At 39.9% G+C, this 21,146-nt stretch overlaps 1 protein-coding gene across 1 annotated transcript in view; it reads right to left on the reverse strand.

The window, feature by feature from the left end:
- Positions 1-20,200, reverse strand: part of MME (membrane metalloendopeptidase) — a 106,147-nt gene extending 85,947 nt beyond the window's left edge. The window contains exons 1-3 of the mRNA XM_052638668.1: positions 20,160-20,200; positions 15,809-15,978; positions 15,071-15,106 (exon numbers count right to left, since the gene is read on the reverse strand). Coding sequence (XP_052494628.1) covers positions 15,071-15,106; positions 15,809-15,968 — 196 coding nt within the window. The 5' untranslated portion in view covers positions 15,969-15,978; positions 20,160-20,200. The remainder of the gene's footprint in view (positions 1-15,070; positions 15,107-15,808; positions 15,979-20,159) is intronic.
- Positions 20,201-21,146: the final 946 nt, after the last annotated feature.

Below are 21,146 nucleotides of genomic sequence, written 5' to 3' on the forward strand. Positions count from 1 at the left end.
AGGCATCATTTGTATGACTGTATGGGCTAGGTTAGAGATGGAGCTTCAGACTATCAATCATGCAATAAGTTACCAGTACAAGATGTGCAGTTTCTAAGAATTAACTCAAGGTATATTTCCAGGTAATCCACAGACTATAAAAGCAATAATAATTACAAGTACACCGTTTACCCACAGCAACGATTTTAATTCCAATACCTTAAACAATGACTAGTCCATAAGAGACACTCCCAAAGAACCCTTCCTTCTTGTCTTCTGTTAGCAAATTATCACCACCTGTTATTTTAAAGCTATACTTTTACTGTATCAAAATCTTAAGATATTTTGATACTGGCTTCTTTTTTCCTGTTACTACAGTTAAATATGGCTTTTATTGTTCATTTAAACTCAGATAGGCAGTATCTGAAAAATTTTGAACTTTTGACACATAGATTTTCTTGTATTGAAGTAAAATAAGACAAAAAATTGATTCCTCCCTCTCTAAATTTTTAAAATTAACAGGCATGATTGGTTGATAGTTGAGAGAAAAGCCAGATCCTTGGCTTTCTGTATCAGCATACAACATCACTGAGCTGTTTCTTTGTCAGCAAATGAAGAAATATTTTCCTTTCATATAAAATGTTGTCATGTACATAAAGTGGGCTCAGGTAGAAGTAGTCTGAGCCAATCCTGGGAGACTGAATCCCAGTTTAGATAGACTATGAGGGATCAGCAACAGAGGAAGTTCCTGCCTAATAGCAATGGAAAGAAGCTACCCAGGGACAAGGAGCAGCAGGCAGCTGTGATGAGGGCACTGTAACCAGCAGACCGTGTGCAAAAGGCAATACAGTAGGTGCCAGTCCCAGAAGACAGGGAAGGAAAAACAGAAACTCAATTTCCAAAACCGGGGGATGACCCAGAAGTAAGATCCCAAGGGACAAGGTAGGAACCCAATCACTAGAGTGGGGTCAGAGGCAGTTCACCAGGCACAAGACTGACCAGACATGGGAGCCAGAGCCAATGACCTTGGCTTAGTAAGTGCCTGGGCCTGGAATGGAGCTGATCCTGCAACAAGGGCCTGCATGGAACTCAGCCAGTTTGTCAGCTTTGCAAATCTTTCCACTTCTTTCAGTTTATTACCATAGTTGTTGAAATATATCATGTTTCATAGCATCTGTAGCTGCTACCTTATATTCTCTTTTAGAGGTTCATATTTGCATGGATATGAGTTTAAGGAGACTTTCAAGGTTTCACTTGTACCATTTTTTCTCAACACATTGTCACTTCCTTGCTACAGAATATTATAAGCGGGGCTTAGAAAAACATTCTGTTCAATTAATGACTTTTTAAATATTGCTTTTTTCTTTGATTCACTTATACATAATTAAATTATTTCTCTGAACAAATATAATTTTAATACTTTGCTTCTTGGTTTCTAAGTTAGTGAAATCATTAATTGGTATATATATGTGTTTGGGGATAATGAATACATTCTGGCTTCAAAATGGCAAGAGGTATCAGAAACATCTTAATTTCACTCAATTAATTTCATTAAAGCAGAAAATTAAGCCCTTAGATTTAACAAAAACTTTCTTTTCTGGTAGTATTTTAAAATAACTACTAGATCCTCAACCATGTTTTATTATAAGTCTTTAATGATTTGCGAGTTCTTTAAAAAAGAAATTCTCGTGGCATCCAATCCCATCACTTCATGGCAAATAGATGGGTAAACAGTGGAAACTGGCTGACTTTGTTTTTCTGGGCTCCAAAATCACTGCAGATGGTGACTGCAGCAATGAAATTAAAAGACACTTACTGCTTAGAAGGAACGATATGACCAACCTAGACAGCATATTAAAAAGCAAAGATATTACTTTGCCAACAAAGGTCCATCTAGTCAAGGCTATGGTTTTTCCAGTGGTCATGTATGCATGTGAGAGTTGGACTATAAAGAAAGCTGAGCGCCGAAGAATTGATGCTTTTGAACTGTGGTGTTGGAGAAGACTCTTGAGAATCCCTTGGACTGCAAGGAGATCCAACCAGTCCATCCTAAAGGAGACCAGTCCTGGGTGTTCATTGGAAGGACTGATGTTGAAGCTGAAACTCCAATCCTTTGGCCACCTCATGCAAAGAGCTGACTCATTTGAAAAGACCCTAATGCTGGGAAAGATTGAGGGCAGGAGGAGAAGGGGACAACAGAGGATGAGATGGTTGGATGGCATCACCAACTTGATGGACATGGGTTTGGGTGGACTCTGGGAGTTGGTGATGGACAGGGAAGCCTGGCGTGCTGCAGTCCATGGGGTCACAAAGAGTCGGACACGACTGAGCAACTGAACTGAACTGAACTGAACTGAAGTTCAATAAAGTCTTAATTAACAAAGGAAGCTACTTACAAGATATGGCCTAAGCCATCTTCAACACTTTAAGGTTGGCTTCTTTATTTTTGCTTTAAGCATCAAACCCAAAGAAACAGAGGTACTGCTGGCTATTGGTTACCTGCTAATCAATTTCAATTTGATTTCCTAATCCACCTAGTCTGTGCTATGGACCAAACCCCTTTTTATTAGTTTCAGGCTAAGGTACTACTTTGAAGGTTTTTTTAAAGACACGTTGTGTCTAAAATGTGACAATTTTGTTTGGGCTTTTCTTTTCCTTTAAATTTTGAAAGAAGATTATGCCTCTGAAAAATGTTTAAACAAATATTTTGCTTTAAGAACTCACTGGTTCACTTTGAGTTTTCATCTAGGCAGATAAAAAAAAATAAAAATGAATTCATGACTAATTCTAATTCCATCAAATGGAGTTCCCACACAACATGCTGGACAGGTGGCCCTCCAGCATCTCCTCTTACCCACTGCTGCTGACCCACTGGGGTGATACAATAACTGATGACACACAGAAATTGAAAACCCTAACCAGAGTGGGTTAATTTCCAAAGGACAAATGATACATTTTATTTCATCTCTGAAAACCAAAGCAAAAATGTCCACATCTAATGAGAAACTGAACAACTATTCCAAACTTCACCTGGAAATGATATGTAAATAATTTCATCTCTGAAAACAAAAATGTCCACATCTAATGAGAAACTGAACAACTATTCCAAACTTCACCTGGAAATGATATGTAAATAATTTCTTCACAGTAAGGCAGGGTATAGAGAAGGATTTGGAAAGATACCTTTCATGAAATATTTTCCCATACTTACTTTAATAAAACATCATAATCATTGCTACTATGTCTGGCAGTGCTAACTTCTAGATCAGGTGGCCCATACTATGATTCTAGAATCTGATTCCTATCAGCAAACATTTACCTCCATTCAGATGGGTATCTCCTGCAAGTCTGCCTTTAGAGAGTGAAAGAAAGCATTTTGGGTTGTGTGAGGAAGCAGGATCAGAAGAGCATTTCTAGAATTATCTTGGACAAGAAGGCATGATTTATTAAGCCCTAAGCTTACTCACAGGTGGTAAAGAATCTGCCCACAATGCAAGAGACCCGGATTCGACCCCTGAGTTAGGAAGATCCTCTGGAGGAGGAAATGGCCACCCATTCCAGTATTCTTGCCTGAAGAAATCCATGGACAGAAGAGCCTGGTGGGCTACAGTCCATGGGGTCACAAAGAGTTGGACATGACTGAATGACTAACACACACACAGCCTACTCACAGGACGCTCCCCCAGCTCTGATTTAAGGGAAGCCCCTTTCCCTGAAGCTTTCTCTCCATCAGCACTCCACACACTGAAAAACAAAACCAGCCTCCTACGGTCCCTCTACGCAGCTTCAGATCATTCCTCTCCACTGGGTTTATTTAGGCTTCTGACAGCTGACCATCCCCACCTCATCTGCTTTATCTCTACTGTCTACTAAATTCCTAGACATTCATCTTTATTAAAGACTCGACATCTCGCTCAGTCTTCCCTACCACAAATGTTCTACCATGTTCCCAGATATCATCAGGGACTACGTGGACAATCTCTGCTACTATCTGACTTAAGAATTTCTTAACCTTACCAAGTCTCGTGACCTTCACCTCCATTCCACATTCATATCTGCATTTTCAGGGTGATGTTCTGATATTATGGAATAGTTACCTTTGAAATCTTTTACTTGCGTCATCTACACGTCAGCCTTCCTGAAGTCAGAAGCTTTTTCACTTTAGTCCCTCTGCAATTCTTACTTCAGGTCTACTCTGCTCTTCCTTGGCTTTTCTTTTACCTTCTATTAGGCTACATCCTCGGAGAAGGCAACGGCACCCCACTCCAGTACTCTTGCCTGGAAAATACTATGGACGGAGGAGCCTGGTGGGCTGCAGTCCATGGGGTCGCTAAGAGTCGGATACGACTGAGCGACTTCACTTTCACTTTTCACTTTCATGCATTGGAGAAGGAAATGGCAACCCACTCCACTGTTCTTGCCTGGAGAATCCCAGGGGCGGGGGAGCCTAGTGGGCTGCCGTCTATAGGGTCGCACTGAGTCGGACACGACTGAAGTGACTTAGCAGTAGCAGTAGCAGGCGACATTCTATGGTGCCATCATTTAAACTGTCATCTCCCAGAGAATTTCATTCCCTTCCCCTTGCAAATGAGCCCATCCTGAATGTTCCCCGCCACCTACCTTGTCCCTTCCAACTTTAGGTTAAGGTATTTCAGGATATTTGTATAGAATTATTGATTGACTTGTGTATTGTCAGTCTCCCTTTTTACTGCATGCTCATTAGGAGCAGAGACTTTGTGTTGTTTACGTCTACCTCTGCAGCAGCTGGAACAATGTTCAGTAAATATCTGTGGAAGACATTATCTGTGAGGCTGGGAAAACCCTGTAACTGCTTAGTTTAATGCCATTTCAAATAAGAAAACTTCAACAGGGCCATTAATTCCGTGCAAAGCCTTTCTACACGGCCCTGGTTAGTCTTTCCTTTCACTCCACACACTGGCCCTTTCCAGCCTTCAAAACCCTTAATTCCTCTTACAAAGAGAAACTGAAGTAACTGGGTGATGTATCACACAGATTCCCATCCTTGCCAGCCTCTAACCATACTAGCATTCATACTATCATTGCCACTTTCCCCCTGGTGAGACAGGAAGAGAGGTTCCTCCTCTGTTTAATAGCAGCCCTGCTGTCTTTTCTCTGAATGTATCCTCTCTTATGTCCCCAGGAACAAGATCCGTCATTTTTCCCATCTTCCGATGGAATCTTCAATCTCTTCCTTCATTAAAAAAAAAAAAATTTTTTTTAAGTGGACCATTCTTTAAAGTCTTTATTGAATTTGTTACATTTTGCTTCTGCTTCATGTTTTGGCTTTTTGGCCATGAGGCATGTAGGATCTTAGCTCTCAGACGAGGGATCAAACCCACACCCCCTGCGTTGGAAGGCAAAGTCTTCACCATTGGACCACCAGGGAAATCCCAACCTCTTCCTTTGTGCTTTCATTTCTATCTTATCAACCTCTCAGCTGCATTTAACGCCAATGATCAGACTCTAGCTTTTAACATACTCTCTAATTTCTTCCCCCGTGTCCCCTGGCTGAGTGACTGGCAACACTTATCACCCAGTTTCCCAAGCCAGAAACGTCAGTTACATTTTACTCACTTCTTTTTCACAACCTCACATATTTACTTTATGCCTTATATTTACTCCTAAAGATCTCTCAAGTCCATCTATTCTCTCCACCCCGTTACCATCAAATCCAGGCAACCATTAGGGCTATGGTTAAAGGGTAGTAGACTAATTCCCCGCCCCCGGCCCTTCTTTAGTTACAGTCAGTGAACCTTCTCAACAATTGTGATCTTCACTGAAAACTTCATTTCATAACTTTTCATTGGTATTAGTAGAAGGTTCAAACACTTTACCGTGGAATTTACCATGGACTACAAAATCCTGTGCCAATGCTGACATACCCTTATCACCCCTACTCTCACATCCATCCACACACACGTCCTCTGTGACTTAGCCCTAGAGTCATTATTCTAGTTCTTTGATCTTGCTAAGCTCTCCCTCATAACCAAGACACAGAAATAGTATTCCCTTGTATGGGGGTACAGCTCTGTCTCTGCTCTACCAGGTTGGCATGAACTAGCAGGCAAGCTTGACAATGCCCTACCTCTGCTTAAAATCCTTTAGATGCTCCCTATAATGCATTTTCTATAGACTTGAAGAGGAATTACAACCCAGTGCATTCCACATTACACCCCAGTCATCGTGAACTCTTTGCAGACCCTACACGTACCCAGGTTTCCCAGGCGTATTGCATCCAGCCTGCGCACATGCTGCCCTCTGTCCCACTGGCCTGCCAATCCCTGACTGGCCTTCTGAACCAGCAGGCGATGTTTCCTCTTGCAAATGCTTTCCTGGCCCTGTTACAATCACTCTAGCTGCCAAGCTATGTAAGAATTGATGCGATTTTAGGTGCTCCGTTCTCAGAGCGCCTGTGGCACACTCTGCTTCTCGCTGCTCTTACCCAAACCACATGGTAACTCTGTTTATTGGTCTGTCATGCTGACCAGACTGTCACTTTCCTGAGGGCAGGGTATATCTAAGTTCAAATCCCCAGTATCTAGAAAAGTGCTCAATATTTAGAAAGTGTTCAATTAATGTTTGGGGGAACTATAAATGAATGAAGAGAGGAACAGATGAGGAAAGATGTTGTTCTGAAGTCTCTATGGAAATATCCGTGCCTACATTATACTAGGAAATTATACTAGGGACAGTCCAGGTTCAGCTTCTCCATTATAATTAGTTTAAAAAAAAAAAAAAAACAGGGCCAGTGTCCCTCAGCGCTGACTTAGTTTTCACTGAGTAGCGCTGTCCAAAATTGCACCTTTTAAAGCAATCAGTTGGTTACATTGAACTTCTTGTAAAAATGCAAATGCCCAGGGAATTTCTATATACCTTAATGTCACTTTATTTACTTAAATTCCTTTTCTGCCAACACTCAGCAGAAATCACTCTGCTGAAGGACTGGGAACTTTGTGTGTCAGGGAAGAGAGATAGGCTGGCATGGGTATATTTGAAAAGTTTCCCCAATTATCGTAATAAGCAGCCATAGTCGAGAATCACTGTTGCTCAGTGCCTCTCAGTCCTTACTGTGCAGTGTCCTCTCCTGGCAATTTGACTAAAAATGCAGTTGCAGATTCAACAGGTCTGAGCTGGGATCTGAGAATTTGCATTTTTGCAAGTTCCCAGCTGATGCTGATGCTGCTAGTATGTGGACCACACTGCGAATAACAAGAATCTAGTTATTCTCCTCTTCCTGTAGCCCTCTGGCTTCTTTACTTTTAGAGTTTAATCACTGGGGAGGGAAGGGGTAACAGTGAGTGTCTGCAAGGGTGAGCACAGAAGAGCTATGTGTTCAAATCGAAGTGTGCCTGACTGATTTCACACACACCCCAAAATGTGGTTTGCTTTACAGGAAACATGGATGCACGTGCCTATTACTAATTTTGCTCATTTTACGTGATTTGCAGGCTGAACTGTCCCTCCTTGTGCTAAGATAGAACACAGTAGTCAAGGAAAATGTTAATAAGAGATGACATTTTTACCTGAGAGTATCTAAAATATACTACTTTCACTCTCTCTCCCCCTCCAACCCCTACCCTCTCTCTTTTTTAGATACACCTTCCACTTAAAAAATATGTTGACTGCCTTTTGATTCTCAATAAATAGATTTTTACCCTTCATAAATCAGCTTTAAATGGTGCATCTGCAACTTTCATGAAAGAACATATTAAATGGAATACATCTGTGCATTATACCTGTGGTGCATCTCCTTCAAGAATGCATAAAATGAAATGGGCTGTCATTAATCTTTGCTGTTTCTCTGTAAAATGAGACACTTTTAATTTTCAATTTTGTAGATAAGGAAAATGAAATGCAGAGAGCTAAACTGACTTAATTAAGATCACATACTAGCAACACAGGATGTGGCCCAAACTTACATCTCAGTTCTTTCATGCTGTTGGCTTTGTGGAAAAAGAAGCCATAATCTTTCAAAAGATTTTGCCTTAATTATTCATAACACATCTCTTCAAAATAAAGTTTACCCTTTAACAGTCTTTCTCATGCACGTATCTATTACTGGAATTTCTCTATATTCTAATCATCTAATTATTAACCTATGTGGTTAATTTTATGGTATATGGACCATATACCTATGGTCCATAAACCTATGTGGTTATAAAATAATTCAAAGTGGCCTTACAAGGATATATAAAATACAATCATATACATCAGCTGAGAAAGAAAAAGGAGGGCAGAGATAATGCTAATGAATCAAATGTATACAAAGAGGTCCTATAATTATAGGTTTAAGACAAATCTCTTGACATATTAGTAGTCAGGGTGAAAAGGGAAACAATTCACAGAACTCTTGGGAAAAACCAACACCTTTTCCCAGGAGCACGATTATCCCCAAGAACCACTCTGTGGTAGACCCTGTATCCTGCCTTTGATTAAGAGGTGGTTGATCTATCTGGCCTACCATACCACATATATCCCCGACTTCCTCTGAAAACGCAACTCCAACATATGCAAACAATGCTTCCCATGTCCAATTCTGAAATAATTTTAATTTCCTAGTTGATTTACTATTTCTGTAGACTTTTCATCAATATAATGTTAATGTAATCAAATAATAGGTACTCACTAAAACTGAGAAGCTTAAATTATTTAGTGATTTGGTAGGCATAGAAAATGACACATAATTGTTTTAAATTGTGGAAATGGGAATAAATGGACTCAACATTTACTAACGATAGCAAGTATAAGATCAAAACAGAAGATAATTACTTATAAATGGACACTGGAGAGACAGAAAAAAAGGGATAAGGGTGACTTTGCTGCTTTTAAATGATATACCATAAAATTCACCCAGTAACTTTTAATACATCTACGTATTTGTACAATGATCACCACAGTCCAACTCTAGAAACATTCCATCACCCCAGAATGTTTCCTTATGTCCATTTGTGGGAATCCTTATTCCAATCCCAGCCTGTAAGCAGTAGCTATTCTACTTTCTGCCCCTATAGTTTTGCCTTTTCTGTAAAATAAACCTTAAGACACCAAATGAACTTATCAGACATTGCCAATTTTTTTTTCCCTTTAGCCACTGAATCCAATTTATCTGTTTTCCATAACTTGACCATGTACTAAAAAGAGATGGTGCATGACTGCTTAAAATCTACCTAGAAGGTAAGAAAAATATGTTATGTTATATATGAGTGTACCTATCATATAATTGACTCCCTTTCTTGGAAAGGATCTGATTGACAGATGCTAATTTAGACTAGAGAATTTTTGAAGCAAGTATTTTTACACAATTGTCAGGAGAATGGTGTCAGGGAAGCCCAAAGCAAATTGCCACATGCCACATTTAAATTAACAAAGCTATGCTTCAGCAGTCTTCCCACTAAGATGCCTGCTGTGTTCTTATTGCCCGAAGGGTTTTTTTCAAGCTTAATTACGTAATGAAGTCGCCTCATCTTCCGCTCTGAAAGGCTGTTGCCTGGCCGGCAGCTCTCATGAGTCAGCCTAGAGTCCTCAGTGTTCTCATCTAGTTGTGCCATTTTTCTTCATGGAGGTTCCTCGGGTGTCAACAGACAAGGAAGGAGGGACCACGGCCTGTATCAGTGCAGATATTCCCTGCTGTTGTCAGGAAAAGGCCAGTTGCTAACAAGATGCTTCACTGAGGTTACTACCAGGATCTGGCCCTTGCAGAAATGATCAGATATTTGGAAGCTTCATTTACTTCAAAGATTATAGCTCCAGCCACACAAAAGTGATTATATATCAGAATATGAACACATTATCTCACCAAGCTGAATATATCTATCAAGTGAATAGAATGCCTCCTTTCCTGTATTAATATTTAATACTCATCAAAAGTTTGCTTGGTGAGTAGAGAATTAAAGTAAAGAAAATGGACAGTTGTGAGAGGTTCATCCAGGTCCTGGTGCTCCACAAATCCCTCAGGACTGCCACAATTGTGCAGTGTACAACCTGCACACCTGTATGGGTGGTCCTGCCGTCTTGAGAACTCGACTGATCATGTATCTGAACTTGGTTTCTCTATCCCCTGGAGAGTTGAGGACCAACTACTAATGTTTGCTTCTTTAAACTCCTCAATTCCAAGTTGAGTTTGATGTACTAAGGTCACGGATAAAGTTGCTTACTGTTCTCAGTAAAGTAGCTTGATTCTTGGTCAAAGAGATACTCATTCTTCTCCTTCTCAGTTTGGATTTAATTATTTCAGTTCTCTGAGAGGCACTTACATCCTTTAATTCCAAGCTCTAGCATGAGGGGAGGCAATTTGCTCTCAAATATGGTATGTACAAGTATAGAGCATTAAAAGTTTGACAGACGCCTAATTTTCTTTAAGGCAACATGGAGAAGTGGTCATGAATACAGGCTCTAGAGCCAAGCTGCCTGGAGTGCAATGCTAGCTCAAGTTTGTTCATCTGTGAAAAGAATGTATAATGGCACCTAATGCACAAGGTCACTATGAGGATCAAATGTAAACTGCCTGCAACAGGGTCAGACACACAAACATTCAGTAAGTGTTAGCTATTATTATTCTATTTTATTATCTCTTATTTTTACTTTATTATATTCTATTATTATTCTCCTGTATTATTATACCTCTCTATTAATCTATTTAACATTTCTTGCTTATTTTTATATGTTACACACAATTTTATAATAAAAGACTAGTTTAGCAAGAGACACTGTGTATGCATGTTTAACTCTTCAAAGACAGGCCTCAAATAAAGAAACTATAGAAGGGTATATTACTAGTTCCCTATTGCTACTACAACAAACTGTTGCAAACGCAGTGACTCAACAGAAATGTATTATCTTACGGCTCTGGAGGTCAACAGGGATACACTCCTTCTGGATACCCTAGAAGAACCATGCCTTTCCCTTTTCAGCTTCTAGAGGCTACACACTTTCTCTGGCTCATGGCTGTATTACTCCAATCTTGGCTTGCTCTGCTTCAGTTCTCACATCTCCCTCTCTGATTCTGACCCTCCTGTTCCCTTCCTCTTATACTGGGTTGGCCAAAAGGTTCATTTGGGGTTTTCTATAAATGGTACCTGAGTGGACATTCTAGCCAACCCAATAAGAACTTTTGTGGTCACATAAGACCATCCAGATAGCTCAGGATAATCTCCCTGAGTTATCCTTAACTTAATAATCACATCTGTAAAGTATCCTTTGCCTTATAAGGTAACACATTCACAGGATCCAAGGACAGGAAGTGGACATCTCTAGGGAAGCACTATTCTGCCTAGTACAAAGAGAAAGCATTAGATGATCTCCTGAGATTATTTAAGCCAGTGGTACTCAACTGGAGATGATTCTGCTGCCCCAAGGAGACATCTAGCAATGTCTGGAGACGTTTCTTGGCTGTCACAATTGGGAAATGGTGCTACTAGTCACCTAGTGGTAGAAGCCAGGGATGCTATTAAACATCCTGCGTTCACAGGACAGTCCCCTCCCCACAGTAAAGAATGATCCAGCCCAAAATGTCAAGTGATGAAACTGGAAAACCTTGATTTAAAGTTCATGATTCTTTGACATCTCAGTAAGGTTTCAGTGCAATGGAAGCCAGTTTCAAGATATAGATTTACAGAGACATTTGAGAAATCACATTCAGGCTCTAAAATTCCATGTTTTTTACAACCTTGTATGGTAAATATTACTCATACTTTAATAGGGTTTTGAACACTGCTATACCTTGTTAAATAGTGTTTGTTTCATTTTAGGTCTGGTGTAATCTTTCATAGTGATGCATTTTTTATACAAGCAAGTTAAAGTATGTACTATAAACATTATTTTTGTGTATATTATAAATATTGGGTTGGCTAAAAAGTTTTTCAGATTTTTCCATAACAGCTTATGGAAACCCTGAACTAACTTTTTGGCTAAACCAATATTTAAATTTATAGAGGTTTAAAGGACTTCCCTGGTGGCTCAGACGGTAAAGTGTCTGCCTACAATGCGGGAGACCCAGGTTCGATCCCTGGGTCAGGAAGATCTCCTGGAGAAGGAAATGGCAACCCACTCCAGTACTCTTGCCTGGAAAATTCCATGGACGGAGGAGCCTGGTAGGCTACAGTCCATGGGGTCACAAAAAGTCAGACACGACTGAACAACTTCGTAAAGGACAAACACTAAATTTCAAGATGATCCCCAGCCTTATGTAATATTTTATTTTTGCCTTAGTATGGCTTGACCTCCATCCCTTGACTTCATAGGATCAAAGAGAAGTGCACTTGCCATGACTTTCCCTTCCACGGGCAGAAAGATTTAAGCTAAAACCAACTTTTACTTAAAATAAACACCATGGGTATCAATACCTATACTTGCCAATGCTCAACAATTTCTGTGCTCAGATTTGAATCTTCCCAACCTTTTAAAGTAATCTATAGAATTGCTGGTGGGAGACTTTATATTTTTTTCAACATCCTTTTCTCCACCTTTCTTTTCTTTTCCATCCATTTCCCTCTTTCACTCTCTCACTTCTTTTTCTTTCCAAAATTTTCCCCGAGTTTTCTTAATTTATAGAAACTTCCAAAAGTGACAGTTGTATTTTCTGACACAGAAAATATTTTCTAACCAGTAGAGGACTCTGTGTGTGTGTGTGTGTGTGTGTGTGTGTGTGTGTGTGTGTGTGTGTGTGTGTGTGTGTAAGTAGAGCATGAAAACTCCATCCATAAGTTTAAGTTTCACCATTCTCCCCCCAGGGAGGAATAGTAACTAGGAATATAAAAGTATCCATAACAGCTTGTGAATCAACAAAGCAGAATAAAGAGAAACGTACCGCTATTCAGCAATCTTGTCTATCACTGAAGTTATTTCTATTGTATACGTTTCTCTGCCAAGATACAGTTCTGTGAGGTATTTTTTACATTTGGTATGATTTCTCAGCTACAATTAAAGGATCCAGTTTAAATACATTTTAATGAGTTAAGCCTGGCAACCACTATCAAAAAAAGCCAAAGCCTTCCCCCTAAACATTAAGTCACGTGTAAGATTTTGGATTCCAAATGTCACATTGCTCATTGGGTGGGTATCACTGAAGAAACCTGCTCAGATCTCTAGGGTACAATCACCTAGATTGTAGGTAATCCTACAAATCCTAGGAATCAAAGGATCTGGTTTCTTCAAAAATAAAATCCAAGAAAAAAAAGTGAGAGGGAAAAAAAGAGTGCCTGAGAGAATCTACAGATTAACAGACTTAATAGGTCTGTCAAGTGTATTGAAAAACAGAGAATTAGAAGTCAACACATAAGTGGGGTTTTTTCAAAACTGATAGCATGAGCATATAATAGGGAACTGGTAGAGAGAAAGGGGGGATGGGACTCAGGGAGAGGGCAAACAGTAGTTCAGACAAGTTGAGCACTACCAACTCTAGCACAGAGACCCTGGACACTACCCAGCCAAGGGACCTGTGTAGCCACTCCCCTGAAGAATAAGAAAACTCCTTGGTTTCTGGGAAGGCCTTTGGATGGGAAAGTACATGTTGTTATGCTGAGGAGCAAATGGCTGGTATCCTAATCAGGTTGCCCTTAAGCTACCCACATCATGTCCCAGAGTATCTATATGGCTAGTGCCCTTGAGATCCAGTGGTCTGGGACGGGTAGGCAAAAAGAGCACATATACACTCAGGACGTTAGACTCTAACCTATAACCCCACAGTTTTCCCATCATTATTCTGCACAAATCAGTAAATAACAAAAAAACACCTAAGACAGTCCAACAGAAAACATTTAAAACTTATTTTGACAGGTTATTTCTTAGAAGAAATGTAGACACTAGAAAGGAAGTTTAGAACCTCTTGCGAAAGGGCATATGTATTATGTCCATATCCAAGGTATTCACATATCTGCTACCACCTTTCTTCTCTTTGTCAAAATGTTCTTTTTTCACCACACTCTAATTGATATGACTTCTAAAAGCGTCATATTCTTCTGTTCCCTTTGCTGATTTTTGTTTTCCTTCTACTCTAATACTTGATGTCCTCTTAATTTCAACATTATACTTCTCCTTTTAAGAACTCAACTATTCCCAAGGCTTCAACCATCACCTCTTGGCTGACAGATCCTAAATCCACTCCATCTTTACTTTCTTGCTGTCAATCTTCACTTCGATATTACCCCTGACTTAGACCCAACAGGTCTAAATCCATATTAATCACACACACACACATACACCCCCTCCCCTACCAAAAACAAACTTACCTAACTTCGTTGTTTCTGTGTGAGCTGCCACAGTCTCCCAAGTCCCTTGAGGTTTCATGCTTGGTGTCATGTTCAAATTACTCATATCCTTCATTTAGCAAGTCAGTGCAATTGAGCCATCCAATTGTTTCATGGCTTTTTTATCCCATTGTAGGTAGCCCCCCTCAGCTCACACCTGAGCAGAAGCAGCCCCTACCTGCCTACTCTCCCTAGCTTCTCACTCAGCCCACCTACGCTAGCATTCCCGGAATCACCTTCCAACTTCTGCCTTATTGAGTTATCTGTTTAGGAAAATATCCTTTCCATGCCTACTACAAAATCAGGGCTAAACATGAATTTTCAATGCTCTCTGTACCTTTTATTTATCAAGTCTATAGTTTCACTGCTTCTCTACATGATTTATTCCTGTCCTCTCTCCTAGTTTAGAATTTTCTCTTCTATACTTCCACTTCCACATCCTAGCCCTGCTTTAAGACCCCTCCCAAATCTCAGTTTCTCTACCTTGCTTATGATCTGCATTGAGAAATTTAAAACTAAATGATACGACGTGTGTCATTTCAATGTGCTGATTTTCTTTCTCCAACTATAAGGCAAGCTTCATAAAGCTAGAGATACAGTTCTCCATCTCTACCCTACCATATACTCTGGCATTCAAATGAATGAATTCCTTTTTAGAATGAATAAATTAACTATCTACTACTTAAATATATTTTTATTTTCTTTGACTATAAATTAGTGATTTATAATAAATAAAAATATACACAAATACAGATATATTAGCATTTGATTTTTAAATATTTATACATTAATTATGAAACTATTCAATTTAAAAACCATATTCTTACCTGATTTTATGCACTCTGATGACTTGCAAATACCATCTAGAAAAAGGAGGATATTTGCATAAATATTTGCAATACATGTTTTCTATTTTTTCCCTACCTTTTCTTCTTTTGTAAACTATCAATTAAATAACCAATTCCTTAGAGCAAGAACTAAACCCTGAGTATTATATACCACTGACAGAAGTTAGAAGAAAATAAAGAGGAATAAAATAAGCAAATCCTAAATTTTTAAATGAAGAGAATGTATTTCCTATATCAGCTCTGTCCCCTAAGTCCTTAGTACAATTAAATTGCAGTATCAGTTGTTTTAGTCTGATAACCATACCATTTTTTTTCCCATTTGTGAAAAACTTTTAAGACTCAAATTAGACCTCTTAAATTCTTGTAAAGCTGTTTAGAATTTCAATGACACAATATAGTTGACCAAATGAAGTTGGTTTTAAAATTGTGAACATTTTCATTAAGTAAAATTATACATTAGAATCTTCATAAAATAAGTATGAGCACACTAACTATATTTGGCAATTAATAACTTAGTTCAAGCATAAAAAAACATTGTACTTTAGTCAAGTTAATTGCTTTGGCATATTGATATTACATTTTATAAATGAATCTTTATATCACACAGTCTTTAAGTGTCTCTCTCCTTAACCTGTTGTTTAATAGATGAGGCAAGTCTAAGATAAAGACTTCACTCTCTTCTGCATGTTTGTGGGCATGAGTGTGGGGATAACTCACCATCATAGGTTGCATAGAGAGCTATCATTGTCACTGCAATGATGGTGAGCAGCAGGACGAGGACGGAGAGACTGATCTCCAATGGGGTCCATCTCTGTTTCTTCTTTGGCTTTGGTGTGTTGATATCAGTTATATCCATCTGACTTTCTGATCTGCCCATTACCTAAAATCTGCAAAAACACTTTTTTTTTAATTTTTAAAAACTAGACATAACAAATAAATAGATAAAATGAAGAGATCTATACACAATTTTCTAAACGCCTAATGTGGCTGAATAAAAGTAAAAGGCTGCTGCTGCTGCTGCTAAGTCGCTTCAGTCGTGTCCGACTCTGTGCGACCCCAGAGACGGCAGCCCACCAGGCTCCCCTGTCCCTGGGATTCTCCAGGCAAGAACACTGGAGTGGGTCGCCATTTCCTTCTCCAATGCATGAAGGTGAAGAGTGAACGTGAAGTTGTTCAGTCGTGTCTGACTCTTAGCGACCCCATGGACTGCAGCCCATGAGGTTCCTCCGTCCATGGGATTGTCCCGGCAAGAGTACTGGAGTGGGTTGCCATTGCCTTCTTCAGTAAAAGGCTAACTTAGTATAAATTAGAAATAGAAATTTTTTTTCTGAAAGTCAAAATTTTGATTCTGAAAGCAAAGAGTATATAGTCATATAAATTAGACAGATCCTGGCCATAATCTTTTGAGTTTTTTGAGATATCACTAAAGATCCAAGCAAAATTAGACAAGGAAACTTGCTTAAATACTCACATAGAATTTTTTCAGCAGTTCATAAGCAAGTAACTTTTGTACCATTAAGGAAATTTTTAAACTCACCCTTCTGAATTTTGGACAACATCAGAGGTGAATTTTATATCTTGTTCCACTGTCTTCCTTTACAAGCTTGGAAATCAATGTCTAATGCTTTGTGGTTTTGACTACATAATACTTTGAAATATGAATACAGATAAAAACAAAAATGAACAAACATATGTGGTAGTTTTTTTCCATCTTAAAAAAATCTTTTATTTTTACAGTTCCAAATTACAACTGCTAACATGAGTATCTATTAACTGGTTAGACTGTCTTGGAAATGGTCACTCACTAGGCCAAAAGTCATGGTTTACAACCTGGGATGAGAGATATTAACCACAATCACAGCTTCCTTGTGCAACTAAAGAAGGAAAAAATATGATTTAAAAAAAATTTCAACCTTGCAGGTCAAGAGAACAAGATACTTATTTAACTTGTTTTTAAATTACTAATATTAATACTTCTACTAATAATAGCTGACATTTATTGAGTACTTCCCCTGTGTCATTCATAGTTCTAAGTGCTTTGCATGTGCTAATTCTCTGAATCTTTGAGGTGGATTTTAATATTCCAATTCTATACCTTAGGAAAGTGGGGCAAAGAAAAGCAGGGTAACTTGCCCAGAGCTACACAACTAAGCATACATTTACAATGAATACATTTCAAAGAACACAATTACAAAGAATACATTTTGAAATAAAATTGAATCACCATAGAAAGATAGCTACTTTAAACCTTATTGCAGAAGTCTAGGGGGTAAAATTAAGGGGATATAAGCCTAAATATTAAATTTCATTATGTTTCTTTTATAGGCCTAGTGACTCTTTATCAGCCATTCACCAAAGCTTAGAACAGACAACTTCAATTTTCCTGGCTGATTGCAGAAAAAAGGATCATAAACTAACAGATTAACTGTTTATAGCCTGATGCAAATCAAGCATATAATTTAGTTCCCAGATGAAGTGACTGCTCAGAGATGCTCTTGCTGTTAGAAATCTTTGTAATCTTTTGAGAGTGTGTTTTGTGGAAACTGAGGCACAGGATAAAGTACATAAGGATTTTGTGTTTAAAGGATGGCCTGGATGATCCAGCAGATAACTAGGAATTTAATATGTCTAGTAAGTTATTACTAAGTGAACCACAAATGGACTTTAAATTTCTGGATACATAGTTTTAAGTATGCTGTCCCCTTGATTACATGAGGCTATAACCAAGGACACTATTAAATAAAAATATTTTATTAGACCATGAAAACTGTGTCTACTCAATAAAAATGGAATGTAATGTACCTGAATGTTAAAATGTCTTAATGGTTATGTAACTCATGTTGGCTTCATCTCACAGCCTCTTTCTTGGGTTATGATATGGAATTGCATTGATAGTATTCTTTGGAGTTTTAACAGGGGAGGTAGGTGGGGAAAGAAAATAGGAAACAAAGTGAACACTTGTATGCTGTACAGAAAGGTAAACAATAAAAAGAATAATTTTCCCACTTCTCCCAAATGAATTCAAGACTGACTTCAAAAACATCTTAATATTAATCACATTTACTTGCATATTTCCCTTTCCTTAGTATTTCTCTCCCTTCTCTAATAATAGACCAGAAGACAATCTAGCGAAACATTCTCTGATATATTATGACCCACTTCTCTTTTTAGTTCATTCTTGGAAACGTCAGTTTCTCTAGCAAAACTTAGGACCAGGAACCAGGGCAGCCATGGGGTTAAATTAGAGGTGCTCTTTGGCGCCACCAGGCTTCCACTATACAGGAAAACTAGTAGGCATGTGTATCTTTCTGTCTTCTGGGGTACTTTTCCCAGGTATGTCCTCCTTACCGGTGAGATTGGGTTACTGAAGCAGTTGAGCTCTTAATGGCTCTGCACCTAAGGCAGCAGAAATTGTTACAGGGGTAAATGAATGCAGTGACTGAGGCTGTTTAGTCCTTCTACCTGCATCAAAAGAATATCACTTTTTAACTACATGCTGACTCTCCATCTGCCCCTCTTGTAAATGCCCAGTAAATTTGCAATCTTTGCTCCTAAGACACATTTTTCAACAGCACTTAGCAAAGCAAAAACGAGGCGGGCATGTTTAACCACCCAATTAACTTTGTCATTCATTTCCAGTCGATTCCAATGGAGTCACTATTTTCTTATATGAAAATAAGTGTCAATATCTTGAATTTCAGGAAGAAACTTACCACCCTCTCTTAGATACTTAGATGCCCAATGCAACCACACCTAATCCGTTTTAGAGAGGGGTAAAGGAGGCAATTATACAAAAGAATATAAAAATTATACAGCTGATACTTGTAGTCCCATATGAAGCAGGATATGCCAAAACATACCTACATCCTTAAAGTATTTCACCTCAATTGGAGATGTTGGCAACTTCAAGCAAAAAAGTAGATACTTCTACAAGAAGAGAAATAGAACATCTAACCTAACAAACTGCAGACTTCAGACAACATCTCCAAAAGAAAAAAATGATGATTTTGCCTAGGTAGAAACTGAGTTTCAAAGCAATATAAAGTAGCAATTTTTATACCAGTTGAGCATACATTACTTTTATCACATCATCAAATCAAAGAATCCAGAGGGTAACTGTTTTGTTAAAAAGAAGTCTATAAATCCAAGTAATGTTCATCTTCACAGTACATTAACATTTCTACTAGTCCCTGAGGTTAATCTATGCAATTACAGTTTGTATTATGGAAACTGAGGGATAGAAAGCAAGAGAAACAGGCTCCACCTATAGGGAAGCATAATCTGCAAAAATACTGACCCACTATGCTATACACCAGAAACTGACACATATTATAAATCAACTATACTTATATTCAAAAAAGATGGTAACAGGTCTCATATTTAGACGGCAGCACATATACTAGACGGTAGCTGCAGATCTGAGGAGGCACATATGCTAGAAAAATCACCTCCTTGTTTGCCCAGACATTAACTTGAAGGTGTTTCCAGGATCTATTAATAATATACGGAGTTCTGAACACCAAGTCCCAACCACATTACTCCCATATGCACTGTAGCAACTATACAACAAAAGACAGCATGGAGCGCAAGAAACTGTGGGACAATATTTCTCTAAGTGCTGAAACCCATCAATAATGCAAGGTAGATGCCTTCATAGCCGATTTGTGGATTAGCAACTTCCAAATGCTGACACTGCAAATCAAGGTACTACTTTTCAGTTTAATAAAATTATTATTTTCATCGTATATTGGGGAGGAGTAGGCTTGACCAAGTGGCCAGAGAGAACAGTTGGTTGCAATTACCCTTTTGTTCGAATAATACAAACTGGTTGAGACCGATTAAGAAAACTTTCATCTGCTAAAGAACTACCCACCCACTCCCACCAACCACCCCTCGAGAGATTTAAGCACTCTATCAGCATAAATTATGTAAGAGGAAACTAAGGTTCAAAGCAAGATGAAGAGGTGGGATAATAAAAAGATCTTCAGGTTAGGGAAAGTAAAAATAGAAAAGTGAGCTACAAAAAGGAAGAAAATCTGACAGAAACCAAAATGAAAACAAACCTTACTTTAAATATACAAAAACACTGTGTCTGTCCAGCGGAATGACAAATGCCCAGTCCCCAAATCAGCCCCGCTGCAATCTGGTACCGCTGAACTCAGTAACCAGACCTAACTCTCCGAGGAACAGGCTGCAAGAAAGCTATGGAAATGAACCTGAAGAGTCGACCTCACATCACTTGCAGAGCCTTCCACCAGGTTACCCTCTCTGCCCTGGTCCCTCACTCTTTTAAGTCTCAGTTTCGGCTTTTCCCAGGGCACGCCTCCCTCGCCCGCGGGGTCGCGGGCGCTCTGATCGCGCCGGACCTGAGTCGTCGACCCGGTTCCGTGCACCTCCCGGGCAGCCGCGCCCCGCGGCCAGCTCTGCCCTCGAGCTCCCGTCCCAACAGCTCCCACCGCCCCAGGGGAGATCTCACGCCCTTTGGACCCATCTCCCTCAGCTCCCAGGTGCCAGCTCGCTCTCCCGGGACTCACCCGTGGGATTCGGGGGAAGTTGGTGGCTGCTGAGCAGACACATCCCCGACCAATGAGCGCACGGGGCCGGCGGCCGGCGGGGCGTCCCGCAGAGCGCGGGTGGGTAGGTGCGTCTGCCCGGGCGCGCCCGGAGCAGCGCGGGCTCCCGGCAGCGGGCGGCAGCGCAGAGCCCAGGCCGGACTCCAGGGAGGTTCCGGGCCCGCCTCGGCCGGGGCCGGGGGGCGACGGGGAACCAGGGCATCTCTTGACCCGCATCCGGAGAGACTCACCGTGGCCTCTCAGCAGATCCCGCGCTGGGAGTTGGGCGGCTGCTCCCGCCTGCGCTGGGTCCAGCTTCGCCACTCGCACATCTCCGCGCCCCGCGCGTCTGGGCGCTCTCACCCCCCACCCCCCACCGCCCACCCCGCCTCACTACTGCAGGACCAGCGAGAGGAGCAGTTCCCTGAGTGACCTGAAGGTTTCCTCTAAGTCTCCCAAATCCTGCCACATCCCGTGATGGGGCCAGGGCTGCGGGCTAGGGG

The sequence above is a fragment of the Budorcas taxicolor genome, chromosome 1 (genome assembly GCF_023091745.1).
Source record: "Budorcas taxicolor isolate Tak-1 chromosome 1, Takin1.1, whole genome shotgun sequence".
In the NCBI taxonomy this organism is placed as follows: Eukaryota; Metazoa; Chordata; class Mammalia; order Artiodactyla; family Bovidae; genus Budorcas; species Budorcas taxicolor.